At 37.0% G+C, this 22,410-nt stretch overlaps 1 protein-coding gene across 1 annotated transcript in view; it reads right to left on the reverse strand.

Moving 5' to 3' along the window:
* The window catches only part of MYO10 (myosin X), a 155,672-nt gene that overhangs the window by 89,633 nt on the left and 43,629 nt on the right, over positions 1 to 22,410 (reverse strand). The window contains exons 2-3 of the mRNA XM_081323252.1: positions 19,890 to 19,988; positions 2,089 to 2,247 (exon numbers count right to left, since the gene is read on the reverse strand). Of these exons, the coding sequence (XP_081179378.1) occupies positions 2,089 to 2,247; positions 19,890 to 19,988 (258 nt within the window). The remainder of the gene's footprint in view (positions 1 to 2,088; positions 2,248 to 19,889; positions 19,989 to 22,410) is intronic.

Below are 22,410 nucleotides of genomic sequence, written 5' to 3' on the forward strand. Positions count from 1 at the left end.
TCCAAGATCACTGCAGATGGGGACTGTAGCCAAGAAATTAAAAGACGCTTGCTCCTGGGGAGGAAAGCAATGGCAAATCTAGACAGCACACTAAAAAGGAGAGACATCACCCTGTCAACAAAAGTGTGTATAGTCAAGGCTATGGTCTTCCCAGTTGCAATGTATGGCAGTGAAAGTTGGACCATAAGAAAGGCTGAGCGCCAAAGAATTGAAGCCTTTGAACTATGGTGCTGGAGAAGACTCCTGCGAGTCCCTTGGACTGCAAGGCGATCAAACCGGTCAGTCCTAGAGGAGATCAACCCTGACTGCTCTTTAGAAGGCCAGATCCTGAAGCTAAAACTCAAATACTTTGGCCACCTAATGAGAAGGAAGGACTCACTGGAGAAGAGCCTAATGCTGGGAAAGGTTGAGGGCAAGAGAAGAAGGGGACGACAGAGAATGAGGTGGCTGGATGGAGTCACTGAAGCAGTAGGCGTGAGCTTAAATGGACTCCAGAAGATGGTAGAGGACAGGAAGGCCTGGAGGAACATTGTCCATAGGGTCGCGATGGGTCGGACACGACTTCACAACTAACAACAACAACAACAACATCTCTTAAAATCTTTTCTTAGGTTCTCTGTCTTTTTCCTGAATTTCCCTTCAGGAATATTCACTAGACAAATCAATGAGTGTATAGGAAAAAGAGGGTCTCATTCAAAATGCAAACTTTGGCAGGATTTGGTTTATTGTCTGCTTATATTTTAAATGCTGTATTTTTCTTTTTCTTTTAGGCACTGAGAACTACGCACACATTAAAAGCAAAGCTATCTTAAAATTATTGAGAGGAAATCAATATCACAAATAGGAGGAACTCTTTCATCACAACAGTACTGAGATAACATTCATCTCTGATAAAACTACTTGCCCCATGTGGTAAAACCGTCACTAACCTCTTGGTTATGCCTAAAAGAATATATGTGCTAAAAGGCAATGCTTTTAGCTTGAATCACAGAGGATTCATTTCCAAAATGTATTAGTCCTTCTATTTTTAGCTTTAACATAAACTTGTTTCAATCACTTTCTTTCATGCTGTTTTGACCTCATTTCAGCTTGTATTTACCCAAACCAGCTGACAGCCTGCAATCTGTGGGAAACAAATGCATTCAGAGCCAATTCTTAACACCATAATTAGACTGCCCTTGCCTTTAACTATAGCGCATATGTACTTATGTGGTTTTCAGTTCTCTTCCCCTCAAAATTTTCTGTGTAAGTGCAACTATCCCATGAAAGAATAACCTTTACAGTACTTTTCAGACATGCTGTCTTTGATAAAGCAAGCCAAGTAACCACCATACCGCTGGCACATCTAATTTTGGAACCAAGCTTTTGAACACCAAAAAAAAAAGTCTTTACCTTAGGGAATACAGTTTTTACTTTAGATGAAGTATCTCATATAAGTCTTAGCAAATTATATTTTCAAGCCTAAGGACTACATATCTGCGTAGCATCCAAATGTTGTCTATGGAAATATAACCATCAAATAACAAGATCAGTACTGATCTAATATCTGAACATAAGATGCCACTCTACCATCATGTACAGATGGGTTTGAAAGAAATACCTAGAATGAGGAGAAGCGCTATTCAAAATTAATGGCATTTTAACTTGAACGATCTGAGAATTATAGCCATATCTTTGAATAAAGAATTACCCTTCATCTCCTTGAAGTGGGCATGTCAGGGTGGAGGCTAACCGGGGAAAAAAATCGATTGCATTTCACTGTATGACATAACAATCCTAGTTTCAGCATTAATATGGACCGATTTTTAAGCATAGTACAATTGACTATTACTGAAAAAAATTAAAAGGAATCACACCATTCTAGACTGAGAAGGGGACTAGACAAAATGTCTCCATCTGAATCCCCTAAAAAATGGCTGTTCATCTATTGGGGTCAGCAACAATATTAAGGAATCATTTCTACCAAGTTGCCATGCACTTTATACCGTATTTACACCATATACTCTGTAAGGGAATTTTTTTAGTGCTAGATAACATGATCATTCATGAAAAATATTCATGTCTTATTCTGCCCTTCTAGACACTTACATAAATTTTGTCTTGCTGATATCGCTGGAATAAATTGTACATGATAGCACCCTCGTGGAGATCTATCAGTGCTGCCATATCTTCCAGACCATCTGTGCTTGTAGGCTGCATAGGTGTAACTTTTTGGTGTGTAAGTGATCTCTGTTTGTATGTATATACCTGAAAAAAAAATAAAAAATAACAACAGGTCATTAAAATGGGCAATTTTAAAAATATGAATTCTATTTTTGCTTTTGAAAAACACACACAAAAACATACACACAGTGCTCATTAAAATATAAACTGCACCAATTGCCACCTTCTTAATTTTATAGGGATAGTACCCAACAAATTAGTGCAAGCTAAGGTCACCCTATCTATATATGACTTAATCCTGTATCTACTGTGAAATAAAAACATACGTTTGAAAATTTAAAAAAATCCATCAACATGCCCATAATTGTGATTCTAATTTAACTCTACTTTTCCCAGTTAAGTACGAAATACATTTATTTTTTAAAAAAGCAAAACATTTTTACTCAGAAATGTTCTGAGTATAGCAACAACAAAAAGTAGTATTTTATAATGAGAATTATCAGGCTGAGAAAATAGAATCTAGTTCTTCTGTGAGTTCACATGGGGTTTTATAGTTTTTTCGGTCATGAAATTTATTGGTTAAAAAAAATCAAACCTGGAAACCCTAATCAAAAAGTACATATATATTATTCAATTTTGAGACTGCCTAACTCTTCAATGACTCTGGATGGCTTACAAATAAAAAAAGAAAAGAAATAAAAATATATGTTAAAAAACACAATTGACCAGAAGGCTAATTCAATATCAAAACAACAACAACAAATACAACTACAACAATAACAAACCAGAGCTCCACAGTGATTTTATCCCAATGTTTAGGAAAACAAGCAGATTTTTAATATTTTTGGGAAAGTCACTAAGGTTGAGAATAATATGGATCTCTGTGGGAATGTCATTCCAGATTGCAGGAGCTGCCATCAAGAAGACCCGCTTCTGGGATCCTGCAATATTACAGTCTAAGGCAGAGGTGGGCAACTATGCCCCCTTTAGGTCAGAATTACTGAGCCAGCAGTAATGCCAGAGAGTTGAAGTCCACAGGTCATAAAGGGGCCATAGTTGCCCACCCCTCATCAAAGCTATCCATTGCTCGCTTATCCTAGGCTGCAGCCAAGGCCTCAGCTGGACTGCCCATTCTGACCTGATGGGACAGGCAAAAGTGGTTCCACATGGAAAAGCCCAAGCTCCCTCTGAAACCCAACTTCTTATACGTTGTCCTTCAACGCCAGTGTTGGTTGGTTGGTTATTTCAATTTGTAGAGCCTCCCATCTCAAATATGTGACTTCTAGCAGCTCACAATTTAAAAAAACCCCAATATAAAAACATTAAAACAACGCAGCAATTTAAGAACAATAAAAATAATTCAAAAGCCGTACTACAACTTTCATAGCTGAAGGAGTCCAACATCCATCAATATAGCCACAGCACAAGCAGTATCATGCTCCCAAGTCCCCGTGCCTGTTGCAAAATGACATTTTTAGGGCCATACAGAAAGCTAGAAGGGTTGGGAGTCAATCTAATCTCCAAGAAACAGCAAGGATGATGACAGAAAAGGCCCTCTTTGGGGGACCTAATAGGACCTGAGCAGGGCAGGACCCCTCCTGCCAGACCTGACAGGACAAGTATATGTGATTGAACAGAGATGGTCCATGAAAGGAAGAGTCTGTACAGCTCTCTGCTTTGGAAATACAATCTTAGACATCTTTTAAAATCTTTCCATGTCTGTGGTGTAAGTGTGAACTCTCATTATCAGCCTTACAAAGCAGATGTTAGAACTGCCAGAGCTCAAAGGCAGCATCACATCTCATGTATGCACAGCTGAGTATTTCATTTCTTTGAAGAATGATAAAAAAACCTTCTGAGAACCAGCTTAAAAGTAACTTGGATTACATTCAGAAGGCTTTACTATAAGTAAAGAGATTCGGAGTAAGCATTCAGAGAATCAAGCAGTTCTTATCCAAGGCTGCACACTAATGACTGTCAATCAAGTAACTGAAATTAATATGTATGCTTTTAGTGTGTAAGTGTTAGTTTGATTAAGGTAAAAGGTAAAGGTTCCCCCACACATGCATGCTAGTCATTTCCAACTCTAGGGGCTGGTGCTCATCTCCGTTTCAAAGCCGAAAAGCCAGCGCTTGTCTGAGGACGTCTTCGTGGCCATGTGGTCATAACTGAAATTAATATGTATGCTTTTAGTGTGTAAGTGTTAGTTTGATTACAGGAATCCAAATCCGAAAATTAGTGGGAGGTTTTGTAAAAAAAAAATTTGGAAGAATATGCCACATATTATTATAAACATATAATAAACATGAATGATCATGCATCAGAAAATTTTGGGTTTGATAGAAATCCTCAAAACTAATTTATACATGTCTTATTTGAGTTTGTTGATATTCTATATATCATAAGGTTGGTGATATAAAAGCATTTCTATATATCCACAGAAGAAACTCTCTATTATCTTTCAGGGTGTGAATAGCCAGTTTACTGTACAGAGCGGCATTGGAACACAGAACTTCTGATTTTATTGATGACAAACTTTATAGCTGACAGTTTGATCCTCCCTCCCTCCCTCCCTCCCTCCCTCCCTCCCTCCCTCTCTCTCTCTCTCTATGTCCCAGGTTTCATTCCCTTTCTACAGGCATTATTCATGTAGCAGAAATAGCATCCCTTATGTATACAGTAGTAATGTCTTTGAAAGGTCTATTCAGGCTGGCTTGTTCAATGTGTGTCACCCAGATAGTAGCTGTAATTTTGTCATAATGATACAAAGGAACTTCCTAATTAAATAAATAAAATTCAAAACTTTGTTCGTAAAAAGGTGACAAAATGTGCACCTGCAGCAGCAGTGGGGGGAAGATTTTGCCAACTCAGAGCTTTCCAGGAGACCCAAATCAAGAGACTACACTGGATGGGACTGAGGAGAAGAGTTTCAGGATAACCACACCCTAGAATCTTACAGCATATATTGAGTAGGTTAGAAGGTTATAGCTTTAGTTTGGCAAGATTCTATTAGATTTAAGCAAATACAGGATTGGATTGGATTGGATTGGATTGGATTGGATCTCATTTTCTCATCTGTGGGCTTTGGCCTGACAGTAAGTGGATAATTTGCCATGAAACTTTGGGGCTTCTTAAACAGAAATAAACTATCATTTACATTCATTAAATATGAACCCCAACCTCCTGTGAACTTGAAGCATTCACATTCCAGCTCTCTTAACTATACTGTTCAAGGCTACAGATTTCTTGTACAAGTTTTACCAAACAGCATAGCCTCTGAATGTGATTCTCCCTAGGTTTGCTTTCTTCCCAACTCTTCTTTGGCTCCTACTTCCAGTTCTTATATGATGTCTGTTCTTCTCCTTTTAGCATTTCCTCAGCTTCTTGTAATTAGACAAGCAATGGGTAGCAAGAACTGAAGGCATCACCAACAGAAGACATCACACTTGACTCAAGAAGATTGACCAAGGAACTGAATTTTTTCTCTGAAGAAGAGGAGGAATGTTTAGAAGGTCTTGCTCCTAAAGCAGGGGTCTTCAAACTCGGCCCTTTTATGACTCGTGGACTTCAACTCCCAGAATTCCTCAGCCAGGCATGCTGGCTGAGGAATTCTGGGAGTTGAAGTCCACGAGTCATAAAAGGGCCGAGTTTGAAGACCTCTGTCCTAAAGTAAACTCTCCATTTAACAAACTTTGATTTAGTAGACTTCAGATGCAATGGACATCATTTGTCTATGCTTGTGTAAAATCTCATCCACCATTTATGCATGCATGAAGTCTTATTCCTATTTTATTGATGGGTAAAATATTTTGAATTCCTTTCAAATATAACATTCTCTTTTAATAGGTACCCATTCCCCTATTAGTCCATTAAATCAAGGTTTTACTTCTGTACTACTATAGTTCTCACTGATCCTTACCCTTTCCCTCTTTTGTTCTAATTGTCACCTAAATTTATTTTTATTTATCTATTGCATTTCTGAACTGCCCAGCTCCTTCTAAGAGGGACTCTAGGCCATGTGCAATAAAATATGTACCAGTAAATCTGGGTGTTATGTATGAGCAGTAAAAATCTTAAATTCTTGTATTCTAAATGCAGATCAAGAGTTTACAGGTATTCTTACTGAATAGGAAAGCTACATACATACATGCAACTTCATTTTGTCCAATTTTTTCAAATGTAAATCTTTAATAACCTCATTGTTTGACTTTCTTTTGATTAATGAAACATCAGATATTCTATAGTACCTTTATACGTAAATGTCATACTCACATCTTGATATATTTTTTTAACAACCTCTTTGGCTATTTGCCTCTGCAGTCATTTTCTGTTTTACTTTCTCACCCTATAAACTGCAATTTGCTTGTGGCTTTCTAAAAAGAGTACAAGAAAAACCTCAGGCAGTCATCAGTACTGCTAGAGACAAAAATGTCTCTGTTGAAAAAGTGTGATTAAGCAATTAAATTATACTGCCGTGATTCAATGATGGTAATGTCAGCCATGGCCAACAAGGGATTTTACAACGGGTAATGTGAGCCTGGGACTAAACCTGTAAAATTCCAAGAAAACACAAGATCTCTTGTTAGAAATGTATACAAATTAAGATCTAAATTTCATTCTAATGGTTAACCTGCATTGGAATTCTTTCACTTTTATTTGGAAGCAGGGACTCAATCAAGTCAATGTTCCACCATATAAAAAATGAAAAATATCTGCACTGAGAGAATTGACACATCAAAAATGTGAGATTCAGACTAGCCTTATAGTTCAGATGTTAATATCTTACATAGAACAGAATATTCTTGTTTGAGTACTCAATTTTCAGGCTAAAGGAATAACACTCAGGTATCAGTTTACTCACTCAATTACTTTCCTGCCTTTATAAGTATTTTTGCTCTGGAAAAAAAAAAGTTTGGGAAATTAGTTATTACTCTAGATTGATCAATGTACTTTTTTCCATGCCAAAGTGGGAGATGAAAACATTTTTTTAAAAAAACAAGATTGATTTCAATTGAATTGTGTCAGTCACACTTAGTGGCTGATTTTATACATTAATTTAATTATGTGTAATTAAGTTGGCGTTAACTCAGCAATCACATTATTTTTTTCCTTGATTTTATACATTCTGCATTTTAATTATGTTCCCTATCAATCAATACTATTACCAATGTATATTTGAAAGAAATCATTCAGAGATTTCTCTACTGGCATTAGAGCTAAAACAAGTCTACCTGTACTGCACAACAGAAATAATGGAAGCTTTCCCGCTTAATGATACATAGAATTGTTTGCTTCCACTAATTCAGTTGTTGACTGTCCACTTCTTGTATTCTTTCCATCATATATTGTGCTACATGTAAAAAAAAAAGAAAGAAAAGTGTGCACTAAGGCAAAATAATACCCTACACCAAACCATTTCTCAGAAATACTCTCAGACTATATGACTGGAGGCAGAGTGGAAGATCAAGAAGGTAACACATGAGCACTCCTGTCGCATGTATTAGCTAGTGTGGTCAAGAATACATATTATTTTCTTTTTCTTTGTACTGTTATTTGTATTTGGTTTGTATTATATGCCATAGTCAGAGCATATCTGGTGGAAAGCAATAACTAAGCACATTGTACTTTCTGAGAATGTCATTGCACAAAGGGCAAAATTATAATTTTCCAAAATGTTTTACAGTTTTTCTTAGATATACATATCCTGTAGATCCAAGCAAAAGTGAGTTTACAAACAGGAAGTAAGAAAAATACTTCTTTGAAGATTGTGCCAAAACTTTCCACATCATTCTTGACCAAGCATCTTTCCAATATTTACCGTTATACAGTTCTGCAGACTAAACCTAACCTACAGCAAACAAAATCTGCTAGTGAGTGACTCATATTATCCATTCTTTATCCAAATCTCATTTCCTATAAGCGCTCAGAAAAAAGCTGTTTTTCACTCAATATATTACATTCCCAAACCTTTTATTAAAGGCGAATTGATGGAGCTTATTTTTTATGAGAAACCTGACTGCTGATTTGACACTCTACACACAGCAATGTTTCTCAGTTAAGCTAAGTTAAGATTGCTGGGCTTCAATTTCCACAGTTCCCCCAGGAGTTGGAGTCCATGTATCTTAAGCTTGCCAAGGTTGAGAAACACACTCTATGAAATTAAAATACTCTAATTAACATAAGGGACGTGGTGGCTCAGTGGGTTAGAATGCTGAGCTTGTTGATCAGAAGGTTGGCAGTTTGGCGGGTCGAATCCTGAGTGCTGCGTAGCAGAGTGAGTGCCTGTTACTCATCCCAGCTTCTGCCAACCTAGCAGTTCGAAAGCACATAAAAATGCAAGTAGAAAAATAGGGACTACTACGGTGGGAAGATAACAGCGTTTCGTGCGCCTTTGGCGTCTAGTCATGCCAGCCACATGACCACGGAGACGTCCTCGGATAAGCGCTGGCTCTTCGGCTTTGAAATGGAGATGAGCACCGGCCCCTAGAGTCAGAAACGACTAGCACGCATGTGCGGGGGAACCTTTACCTTTACCTTTAATTAACATAACTTTACTGCCGTCACTATATAGTTTCCAAAATTTTACAACACCTATTTTATTATTGGCTTATGCAGTGGCTGAACACTTTGTCATCCCTTACACCTCATGCCAGGGACACACACACACACACACATCCTATATCTATCAAGACATTAAAATACACAACTGAGCCAATAAAATTGGAAAACTTCTCATAATCACATTTCTTGTCAAACCTGTAGTACCACTTTTAAGGCACATCTGATTTATTATTACAACATTAATTTATTCTGATTCTTTTACAAACAACTCCCATAATACATTTATTAAAAGGGAATGCTATTAATGAACATGGAGGAGACAATTCTTTAAGATTAAAATCAAAGCTTCTTCAGATCTTTAATTTGGCGTTTTACCAAGGGTGTGGGATCTTTTTGTAGCCAATAAGATTACTTTTTAATCTCATACCATTATTGAAAGCTACAGAGACAATCAGGTGGTATCAACAGAAAGAGCAAGCTGAGAATTTTCTTGTTTTTCTTTCATTGATAATTGGTGGGTTAAGCAAACTGGATGCTTACCACATCAATTTATTTTTCTCATCATAAATTAGTTGGAATTGCATTACTGTTAATAGATAGCTTTTCATCAACTATCCCTCGTACAATTTTGAGGATCTGTAGGGTTGCAAAAGAAAATAGGTTACATGATCCTGAATTATACTAATAAATCCTCAAGAAGCACAATTTCAAACACTGCTCCTTACTTCATTCACAAACACAACATTTTGTTTCTGGTTTATACAAAACAAAATGAAAACTTTGGTTAACACCTAAATGTAAGTCAGGATAGAGTCGTTTGTGCTTCTCATCTATGGTCAAAGTCCAACTACTCTCTACTTGCTAGGAATAAACAATAAGTTGTAGCTAATAGTAAAAATGGATAGAAATGTAGATTCCAATAGTGTCATGTGAATCACAGGCTTCCTGGGGTTTAATAAAAAAAACATTAGATTATGGTTTGAAGTTATATCAGAATAGGCCCCAAGAGAACATTACTGTATATTTTTTTCTCACAAGCATCACCAAGCTTTACACATAAATGAAATCTTTCTCTTAATGTACAGAAATTCCTTAACATTCCAGCAATTTAAGTTTTCTTTAAAGATTCAGCGCTGTAGGTATTTTCACAGAGACTCAGACACACAATGTTTAGAGCAGCCAACCAACCAAATACTACTGCTAACAAAACCGGAGAAAAACATTGTGAGAGGATTTTAACATAACAGACGTCCAAGGTTTATTTAACCTTGAGAAATCCTTTTAGTCCAGCTGTGATAACAGGTTCCAGTGAGAAGAAAAAAAATATTGAGACATTATTTATTCATTTTAAGATTCTAGGTCAGAGTGTTTTTTTTAACAAGATCAGAAGGATTAATCTTAGGCTTTTAACCAGAACAGCTTCTTTCTTTCAACCTTATTTTTCCCATGCTTTTTATCTTAGCCTATGGGGGGGGAGTTGTCTTCAATTTCCTCATGTGATCAGCTTCAATTTCTATAATACTTATGTTCCATTTTATATTCCTCTATTCTGTCTTATTTACAGTACTCTTTAATTTATACATGTGTTATCTGCCACAAAATATATAGCTTCACCAAGCCAAGACTTCAGAATGAAATATTTTAAGCAAAGGGAATTTCATTCATCAGTAATAAACTTGGATAGTTCTTCTGCAGCTTAAATCTAGGGCTTTGTTCTTCATTTCAAACAATCAAATCAGAGCATATAACATGTGTTAATGTGTGATCCGTAAGGGTGTTTTTGAGTAGACTACCATATGTTGAAGTTATGTATTTAGAGACCTTTATGCTAACCCAGGATGCCTATTCAAGCACAGACTACTTAGAAATACTTAGCAGCTTTTATTCTTGACTGCATCTCACATATGTGGGCAATAAAACAAAGGTGCCTTGCTGCCCAAACCCATTGTTTTCCTATTGACTCCTAATTCCTTATCAGTAAGAACTATGTATATTATGGTGCACTGGGAAATATTTCAAGCTTCCATTATATATTACACACAGCTGAGTTCCAAACTGATCAGAGGATACAGATCAGCTATGCAAAACAAAAGTGATCAAATCTGAGATGAGGGGACAACTCCCAAGTCTATCTTTGTCCTTCTTTTTCAGGTTGAGAAAAAAAGTCTGAACAGTAGAGGGTAGAAAAACTGTAGTACACTACACTAATCTCACCTTTACATTGTGTTTTAGATTTTTGGGAATGGCTACAATGAGTTTCTGCATGCAATTCATCAATGCAAACAATTCATGTCACAATTTTTATAGGTCGTTTAGTTTGCTTAAAAAGTTTTTGGTTGTAGTGGAGCCAGAATTAAAAACAGGAGTCATCTGTAGCCAGAATACATGATGAAAAGTCCTTAATCTCACAACACATAGATAAACTCAACATTGTTTCAACTGGGAAACTATTATAATTCTAGCCATTCATATGCACATATATGCAGGCATAAAAATGCTTTTGTTATTTAAATGTTCCTTATAACCGAATTTTTCCCTAAGTGCTGTTGAACTATTTTTAACATGATTATTGTGTTACTACAATATAAGTTCAAGGCTGAAGACTGTTACTTCAAAGCCAGACCAAAATGTTAAAACCACTTTTTATTTATTAATTTTAAAAAGGACAGGAAGAAGTGTTAAGTCCCAAAGAAAAATTATCAATAAAAAATGTATGGGTTTCAAACCAACAACCTTTGCCTTACAAGGCAAGTTATTATGACTATGGTTTTACTGAAAGCACAGTGAATGGAGGTCTAAAAAGGTAGAAATGGTTTTTGAGTTGGCTTGTTTTTATTAAAGCATGAATTACTGATTTCACATTAAACTAAAGAGTTCCTGTAATTCTAGAGAATTCACTTATTTATTTATTTATTTATTTATTTATTTATTTATTTATTTATTTATTTATTTATTGAATTTCTATACCGCCCTTCTCCCGAAGGACTCAGGGCGGTGTACAGGGCAATAAAAGCATTACATACAAAAGTTAAAATAAGATTAAATTAATTAAGCCCTAACAATAAATAATTAAAAATACCCCAAACCCTTAAACCAGGCCGGCCTGTTCAAATAAATAGGTTTTCAGATCACGGCGGAAAGAGCGCAGGTCGGGAGCCATCCGGAGCTCAACCGGTAGTAGATTCCAAAGGGCTGGCGCGCCCACAGAGAATGCTCTCCCCCTGGGGGCCGCAAGCCGACATTCTGACGGCACCCTGAGGAGGCCCTCTTTGTGGGAGCGCACAGGACGAAGGGAAGATGACGCCGGCAGCAGGTGCTCCCGTAGGTAATCCAGACCCATGCCATTTAGGGCTTTATAGGTAATCACCAGCACCTATAATCACTTAGCTAATCACTTAGCTAATTCCCAAAGGTAGATATGTAATATAACATAGCAAAAGCAAATATTATTATTTGTACATTCACCACAAATAGCAAGTTTCACATTTCTTAAATTGGTATTATGAATCAGGACTCCAAGTATAAATTAAAATTCACCTTAACAACTATCATTGACAGGTAGTATTTGCACCGTACATCTACTTGTTCCTATTTCATTGTGAACTAGCTACTTTGCCATTATGTATAGACATTGGTGATTCACTAGAACAAGCGTTTATGTCAAGAGAAAGGAAACTGGGGCAAAGGTTCCCTGATATATTTTAGGTTACACATACAACTAGATGAAAAATGTACATAACCAGCATGACAACTGCTTGTGTGTGCACATCTATATCCCTCCCTCCCCCTCTGCCCTCATATACCTATCCAATACTCCAATAACAATAACGAAAACAATAAATTACTACAAATATTCTCCTCTATTGGTAAATTACTTCTTCCATAAACAAATGCTAGTGTCACAGAAATAACTTTTGCGCAATCCCCAAACTCTACAGTAATAAGCTTGCTCATCTAATCAAGGTTAGTTTTTTTACTATGTCATGTTTTAGGATTTTGCCCCTAACTCCTACCCTCTACCAACCCTTCTTTGAATTATATCTGGAGTTCAGGGTCTTGAAAGGCTCTTAAAAATGCCTCTTTTTGCAAGAACCTTATGAAGCTGGAAAATGTTTCTTATTTATTCTAACAGTTACTGAAATATTAGGAAACGTTTGTACTATTATGTAAGAAATCACTTTCCATTGTTTACACTATTTGCTTATGATATGCGTTTACACTGTGTATAATTTTTATTTACCTATGCTAGTGCAGTTACTCATGCTACCTACCTACCTATGCCATGCATGCATTAAATAAAAGTACTAAGGAATTTGTGAGTGGTACACACAATATGCCTGGTAGTAACTGGCTGAATTGCCAATATATGGGAAAGGGGGGGGCAGGGGGAATTGAGCAGGGAGAAGACCCTGCACAAATGAAGGAAAGCAAGGAAATAGACTAGACTTAAATAGACTAGTGAGGAAGAGGCCGGGGGAGTAGTATCAGATGATGAGGAAAGAAGACTAATAGAGAAGAAAGAAAAAAAACAACCCAAAACTTTAGAATGCATTAAGAGTTCTTGGCAGAAATGTTTTAGATCAAGTTTCTTGCCGGCCAATCGTGTTCTCCTCCAGGATATTGTATACTACATGCAGCCAAGAGTTCAAGCAGGTCATTCCAAATCTAGTTTCCAAGCCTTTTCTCCCCCAAGTAACACTTGACTGAGTTTGTTGATTTAGAATATTTATTTTGCGGTTCACAAAACAGATGAGTCTTCCAAACACAGGTATGCATTCTGTTTTATTTCTTAGCACCTCCTTTGCCTCTATTTTTATCTGGATTCTCCATAGGGAGGAATAGTGCTTCAGCAGTAAAATCAGGCAAAAATCAAATAAAGCCACATCACCACCACTGCCAATTTTTCAACAGCAGGAAAGTTTTTGTGTTATAGCTATGACTAAAAACTAATTTCTGGCATCGCAATCTCAAACGTTCTGTCTCAAAATTCTGTTCCATAGATTACAGACTTACTATCAACTTCGAGAACAAGTTATTAAATGTCTGCAATAGCATAATTAAAAAAAACAATATAGGTAGTCCTCATTTAGTGACCATTCAAGGTTACAACAGCACTGAAAAAGTGACTTGTGACCATTTTTCACACTTAGGAGCATTACAACATCTCCACGGTCAAGGGATTTACATTTGGATGTTTGACAACTGACTCGCATTTATGACGGTGTCCCAGGGTCATGTGATCCCCTTTTGTGACCTAACAAGCACAGCCAATGGGGAAACCAGATTCGCTTAACAACCATGTTACTAATTTAAGAACTGCCGTGATTCACTTAACAAATGCGTCAAGAAAAGTCATAAAATTGGGCAAAACTCACTTAACAAATTTCTCACTTAGCGACATAAATTTTGGGCTCAATTGTGGCCGTCAGCTGAGGACTACCTGTACTCAATTTATTATACAAGTCATTTGGGTCTCACCTATTTTCTCTGAGCTGCATGCATTTCTCCTGAACAACAGAGACACCCTTCCTTAAGCACATCAGAAACAGTATTTTTGCTGTACCTAAGCAGAGCTTTATACTTCTGTGTCACTCAAAGCTTTGAACAATTAATCTAATTTCAAACTGACAGCAGCTTTTTAATTGTGCTTCCCATCTGAATATATATCAACAATCAAGACATAAAAGCAAGGAGGGCACACAGGGGGAGTAGATTGATTTATTTTGTGTAAACAATTTTCTTCTTCCTAGTTTATTTATTTATTTTTTCCTGGAAGTGCAGGGTCTACTTTTTTCAGATCAACCAAGTGTTGATCCATTGGTTGCAACAGGAATTGATCGACCGGCTTGACAGCCTGATTCTGGGATGCAATTGTGATTGGCCCAAAGTCAATGACCTGACTTTCAGGCCTAAGGGAAGCCTAGAATTCAGAGTCTGCTGATTTCTAGCCTGGCGCCTTCACCACTAGATCAAACTGCACGTCTGTGTAAAAAAATAATATATGCCTTAAAATCAAAATTTAACCTTTCAAACTGTGTGCATGTCTGCATTAATCTCAACACAAAAATAATCATCTCTCTTTAATATAAGAAAAGCACAGGAAAGAACAGATGGGATTTGAACCTATGTAGAGCATCAACCTTTTAAGTATTTGCATAAATAAATCTTAGATGCTTTTGTGAGATTCAAGAATTTATAAAGATTTAAATTGATAAAAAATTAGAAAGCTAGTCCAGCTTGATGTAAGTCAGCAAACAATCAAGCTACTCCCCTCTTTGTTCGTTGAAGTAATCATCATTAAGCTGAAAAGTTGCTATTTCTGAGCACATTTGATCATAGGATTGCACTGTTGGATACCATTTTTATCTATATAGCACTATCAATTATCTGGTTTAACATATACTTCAGTTTCAATAGTCATAGGACTAGTACTGTAAAGAACTAGTCAGTAATCCCCATAGACCAGGGGTGTCAAACTCAATTTCATTGAGGGCCGCATCAGCATTGCGGTTGCCCTCAAGGGGCTGGGTGGGTGTGGCCTACTGGGTGGGCGTGGCCTACTGGGTGGGCATGGCTAGAGTGCGTATGGCCTACTGGGTGGGCATGGCCAGCTCTACATCGTTCGCATCAAGGGTGCCTATGGGGGCCTGGGCAGGAGTGGGACAGATCTGAGGGTCTCTGACAGAAGGAGGGTCTCTGGGCCAGGGCCAAGGCAGTGGGGGCTGTTCCCTCACTGTTTCCAGGATGGCTTCGCGGGCCACATGAAACCACTTCACGGGCCAGATCCGGCCCCCGGGCCTTGTGTTTGACATGTCTGCCATAGACAATAACATACATTAACTGATATTTCTTTAGATATTCTTCCATTATAGATCATCCAAGTACTTTTACCAGAGCCAGAAATTGTCCATTAAGAAAGATACCATCATTGCTTACTCCCAGATGTTTGTTTAAATTGGCCAAGCCCTGAATTAACCTTAGTATAATAGACTTGCATCACTAAGAGCAAGATTGTTTTAATCATTTTAAGAATCACTTTTTAAGAAGAATGGGATACTGCTATATCTTCTCACTAACAACAAAACCAAATACACAGAATGGAAATGAAATAAATAAGAATGGCAGATGGTGAGTTTTAATAATCTCTGCAACTTCCAGCCTCCATTTTGATGTTCCTGGGCATAAATTTAGATTTCAAAAACACAGGTCTGCTTATGTTAATTTGATCTAATTTGCTGTAGAAGAAGGACAAAAGAATCTCTTTTTTTTTTAAAAAAAACCCAACTTGTATAAAGGCATAAAAAAGTTAGAAATAAGTAGGAAATGTATTTCATTTCTAGAAGATGTTATCAGTTACCAAGGTACATGTAACATCTGACAAGTTGCCAACAGGGAATCCAGTAAATACAAGCACAGTGACATCCACAGTAGTACTTCAACCTTTAAAAAATGATCAAATTTAGTTCAAAGAAAGTGACTTTTAAAGAACGAGGGAGGTCTCATCAGAAAGGCTTTACAGTTCCAATTCCTTTGTCCTCTTAATACCCAGTGACCCCTTCAGAGGTCATGACCCTTAACATTTGGGAAGTAATAAATGGTTCTTTTCATATCCTTTAAAATCTATTTTGAAGATCCATACAAAGTCTGGAAGATAATGCTAGTTACAAAAAACTGGTCAGTTTGACAATGAGTAACATATGTTATTAGCCATTGTTTAGTGAATATGTGTCTCCAAGCAATGCTCAGTTAACATCTGCTAGTAGCTCTCTTTTACCCTGGCACTAGACAGATGCTTGAACTTTGATAACTTGCCTGGAGGTGTATGTCATTTTTAAATAAAAAGCTAAACAACTCCTGTGTGTAAAAAGAAAACAAATGAAGTACACAGATGAATCCACTCAATACTGGCTTCTAACACTGTGTTCACATAGCCTTGGTGGAGCAGTGGGCTAATGCCTCCTTAAGTAACACCAGCTGCCTGCAATTAGTGCAGGTTCGCATCCCACCAGGCTCAAGGTTGACTCAGCCTTCCATCCTTCCGAGGTAGGTAAAATGAGGACCAGATTGTTGGGGGCAATTAAGCTGACTTTGTAATAATGCCGCTTGGGTGTGTGTGTGTGTGAAAGCCCTAATAAGCAGGCATATACATAGAATGAAGGCTACTGCTAAGTTTGTAAGCCGCCCTGAGTCTTCGGAGAAGGGCGGGATATAAATGGAATTAAAATTAAAAAAAATCAGCTATAATAAGATAAGATTAATTCTTGCTAAAGTAAACACCATGCAACTCCTGTCATGTTTTATATAGGAATTTATTACATTTCTACTGCTCCAAGAAGCTGAGTGTGTTATTCATGGTTCTGTTTTCTTCCTTTTTGTATTCAAAAGAGGCCCAAAGCTTTGTACCTATACTCCTTAGTTGCTTTATTAATGCAATTTTTAATATTGGGTGGTTGCTATCTTTATCAAATATGTTAGTACTTGAATGTACTGATAATTCTATTATATCACACACAATCCTTAACAACGTATATTATAGCACATTTTATTATCTTTATTATTGGTATTTTCTTGTTTTTATATGTGCCACAACTATTTTGGATACAACTTCTTGTATCCAAAATAAACCCCAGACATGGTGAAATAATTTGTAGACCAGAAGAATGAATATGTTAAATTAAAATTTAGCAACTGAAAAACATTTTCCTCCTTTGGAGAAGTAACCATCTTAGTAAAGACCTAGCATTTTAAACTTAGATCTGCAATTTCGAGATGAGGTTCAAATCTTATAGCCAGTTCTTTTATTTACTGGGATGCACCTATTTTCAGCCATGGCTTCTTGTTGGCTCTTTCTATATTCATGCAGACACCCAAGCAAATTGGACTAACTCAGTGCTAAACTTTGCTGATAATGAGCTGTAATCAGACTATTGTCTAGGTTCTCTTAGAACACCATATTCATGGGAAAGGAGAGGCCTTATTATTAGTTGCTATGCAGACATTGTAAACCCAGAAAGGAGAAGACTATAAATGAAGGTGAAGTTTGGTAGCTAAAATGGGTTGAACTGGATTAAACAGTTCACTATTAAGGTTGGGTTGTTGGTTTTAGTAAAATCCAATATGGGTTGGTAAGCCTGAGTTGGATTAGTTCATAGGCAAGTGGAAACCCTATCACATTCAACACTCCTCAGAATTTGTTATCTATACTAAATCAGCTTTTAGTAAATAAGCACTCAAACGTCTTGTCAGCAACTAGCTTTCTCAGTGAACAATCCTGAACTAATAGCGTGGAATAGTCAGGCAAATTCTCAGTCCCAAATCCTTTCTGAAACAATTTATCTTATCCTTGAACTGGCAATCTGAAAAGGGAGCATAAACTACAGAATCAGATTTAAACAGAAACGCAAAAAGAGAGGTGAACCACAAACATTAGCTTGAAGGTGACCGCCCACACATTTCAACAAAGTAGCTTCAAATTCTCCTACTTCAAAAGAGTTCAAGGCCTCCTGGCTGTCTGTTGCTGCCGTCCACTTTAAAGATCCCTCAAAAATGAATTCTTGAGGCATGCAGGCTAGATTCTCGAGCCTCTATGATAGTCATACACTTCCATTACTTCTTGCTTGTCACCTCCCACATACTCCCGAAGAGAATGAGAAAGCATAGTATAATCTCTGGAGACAGGAATATATTTGAAGCTAACCACATCATTCAGGTTCTGCTGAAGTATTTTTAAATTAAGTTCCCAAGGAGGAGAGGAAAAAGCCTCTTTCAAAAATTAAAAAAAGAAATGGGAGCTGGGCAGGGATGGGAGATGGATAAGAAATTTACAGGTGCTTATTATTTAAAGCAGGTGATACAGGACCACGTTCTGTTTTTTAGCCTAATGCCGTTCCATGAATGATTTCTTTGTTAAGTAAATTCAGGGAAGATTTTTGAATGACAAGGCCTTTACCCATGATACTTACCATCTGTGGTTTTGACTGGGAAATGCACACATTTTACATTTTTTAGATATTAAATCTCAGCTGCTTCTATTTATAGCATTTGGAACTGAAGTCAGCCAGCATGACCCCTTCCCCCACAGCCAAGCTCTCCTCTATTAGTGCTCTAATTAAACATTCTTTTGTTTGATGTTACAGAGACTAATCTGCTTGTGATCATCCCCTGGACCCCCATTCAAACTGTTGCTCATGTTTTCATTACACTTCTGTTTTCCTTTGTGATTGGTTTTATTAGATTTAAAGGAAAAAGTTATTTTTATCCCCTTCTGTTAGTGTAAAAACTAACAGAAATGGAATTATATCATGTGACTCTTTTGTGAGTAGAGTGTTTAATCTTTTAAAGAGGAAAACTCTTTTAACAATCATAATCAGCCAAGGAAAAAATTGCTATTCTTTTGTGACTGTATGCATATTTCAGAAAAAGAAAGATTATATTTTCAGGGCAATATTGTGAGACACAGAACAATGGTCTTAAGTTCCATGCAAGGAACTTGATCGCAAGTTAGGAAAAACGTCCAAATGGTTAGAATAGTTTGACAGTGGAACGAATTGTGAAGGAGAGAGGTCTGCTCCCATTAATTGGAAGAGTTCCAGTGGTGGCTAATCAGCCATCTGTTGATGATGCTTAAATTTGAATTTCTCTACTGATGCAATGGTCCTTTCCAATTCTATGATTTTACATTGTATGACAAGCTATCAAATCTTACTATCATTTTGGCTGTCATTTACAGTGAACGTAATTAACTTTCACTTCTTTTTCTCGGAATAAAAATACACTCTTAAAATAATAACAACAACAACAACAATCACATTTAGTCATTTTAAAAGACAGGAGACATTCCCAGTGTAGTGATTGACATACATGGAGATGATTCAGGAGCGGTTGGTCATTTCTCTGCATTGGGTGTAGCAAAAGCTGAAGAGATGAAAGGAAATCTAGAAAGATTATACAAACATACAAACATAGAAGACTTTCCCATGATCTCTTAGGGTTCCCTTATGCCTTCAAATACATATTTTGTAAAGAATAATAAGTTTCCTCATGAGAATTACTGTAAATAAGAAATTACTGCTCCCCAAACTGGCCTATGGTCTGAAAACCTATAAAACTCACTCACCAGGATATAGGTAGTACATATAAAACATATTTGGAAGCAATGCATTTACCTGCCCATAATCAGTCTTGAATACAACAACTCCTTCTGCACAGGAAAGTACAGTGCTTGGATAATGTTGGCCATTTTCTCGCAGCCAAACTCGTACTCCCTAAAAATGGGGAAATAAAAGCAAAAACAACATTAATGAACAAATAATTTTAAAAGTTTAATCTTCATAAGTTATATCTCCCACATCCAGATCCCATTTAATAAATAGCAAAACAGGCAAGAAATCCCATCCAAGAATGCACGTGCCTGCTTCTATTAATAACAGATTATGGGGTAGATTTTTATCTTTTAAAAAATCAGAAAACCATGAACACATATGAGTCCAATTCACTGAGACAGATGAGTTACAGTTACATACAATTACATGTGATGTTCATACTTATAGCACATGAGATCCTTTGAAAGATCTTCATAAAAACTATGTCCTACTACTTCATCAAGCTTATTTTACAGAACAAAGGAATCTGTAGCTTTTCCATCCCATGAAGCATTTGGTTCACTACTTTTTGTTGTTGTACTTTTTGTTGTTGCTAAGTCATCTCTGACTTTGTGCGACCTCATGGACCATAGCATGCCAAGCCCCCCTGCCCTCCATTCTCTCAGAGTCTGCCCAAAATCATGCCTGCTGCATCAAAGACACTATTTATCTATCTCTTCCTTTGCCCTCCCTTTCTCTTTTTGCCTTCAATCTTCACCAACATCAGGGTCTTTCTCATTTGGTAGCCAAAGTATTGTCGGTTCACCTCTACCTACTTCATAAATAAATTTAGGTGGGTGGAAGGGATTATAATACACCAAGGTGATAAGCTTTAGATCATAGTTTTTTAGAAAGAAAGAAAGAAAGAAAGAAAGAAAGAAAGAAAGAAAGAAAGAAAGAAAGAAAGAAAGAAAGAAAGAAAGGAAGGAAGGAAGGAAGGAAGGAAGGAAGGAAGGAAGGAAGGAAGGAAGGAAGGAAGGAAGGAAGGAAGAGAAAGACATACGTTGAATTATTTGCATGCTATGTCAGTGGATGCCTAGAACTGGAAAACTAAGAAATTATAATTATGCCTGAGAAAGATTACTTAAAAGTCATAAAATTTCTACAGGAATGTACTGTTAAAAGTGATTTTCTTTTCTCTACAGTACAAATATAATTCTTCCTATATAGTTTTAACTAGCAGCTTGAGTATTAATTTAAACACACCATTCTTTTTGCAACAAAACTGCCCTTGGGCCTGCTATATATGACATACAAGTTCCACACTGTTAAGACAAAGTTTGTTTTATGCTTTGTTGTAACCTCTACCTGAACTGGGTCAATATTCAGATGTAAAGTGCAATACAAGTGACCCTCAAACCATCCTGGGCTCTTTATCATCTTCTGAACAAAACTGCCTCTATGATAAGTCTCAACAAATACTTAGAATATTTTATACATATATCTTTTCTCCAGATTATTTCCAAAACTGGAGTGAAGTTTGGTTTTTATTACACTTGTATTCCATATTTCAGATAGATTTCCTCCCAAAATTTCCTTAAATAGGATATATATATAATTCAATATATGCTAGCAATACTAAACAAAAGGATCAAGCATAAATAAACCATTAGGATCTAATGCCAGGTTACTGATTTTACCATGTCTCCAAATCAGTAACAGTAACTTGAAAAGGAAAATTGCCCCACACCGCTCAAGAATAACAAGGAACAAACCAGCACTCTGCAAATATTCCTTTTCTAGTTAACACAGGGTGCTCTTTTTGAGGAGAAGGGACAGCCCCTCTAGCAGTCAGTGTTCCTTTAATCAATGAGAATAACCAGAATATCTTTGCAATGTAGCTCATTAAGTATATGGTTTTTGCAATGTAGCTCATTAAGTATATGGTTCCACCAAATAACTACATTCAGCATGCTTCCTAATTGGTTAAGATCAGCTTTGCTTCAGAAATATTCAAGAGTAAAAATATAGCTCAGGCAAATACATAGCTTAAGTAAGTAACTGAATGCTCTTCCCAGTTGCAATGTATGGCTGTGAAAGTTGGACCATAAGAAAGGCTGAGCACCAAAGAATTGAGGCCTTTGAACTATGGTGCTGGAGAAGACTCCTACGAGTCCCTTGGACTGCAAGGAGATCAAACCGGTCAGTCCTAGAGGAGATCAACCCTGACTGCTCTTTAGAAGGCCAGATCCTGAAGTTGAAACTCAAATACTTTGGCCACCTAATGAGAAGGAAGGACTCACTGGAGAAGATTGCTGGGAAAGGTTGAGGGCAATAGAAGAAGGGGACGACAGAGAATGAGGTGGCTGGATGAAATCACTGAAGCAGTAGGCTTAAATGGACTCCAGAAGGTGGTAGAGGACAGGAAGGCCTGGAGGAATGTTGTCCATGAGGTCATGATGGGTCGGACACAACTTCGCAACTAACAACAACAAGTAACTGAATATAATGATAGTCACTCAGGTTATAGAATAGCCTCATTTGATTTGAAATATGAATGTGAAACAAGCCCACTCTTTCTAACTAAGACTTCATTTAAAAACTA

This window comes from Vipera berus (genome assembly GCF_964194415.1).
Source record: "Vipera berus genome assembly, chromosome: 3".
Taxonomy (NCBI): Eukaryota; Metazoa; Chordata; class Lepidosauria; order Squamata; family Viperidae; genus Vipera; species Vipera berus.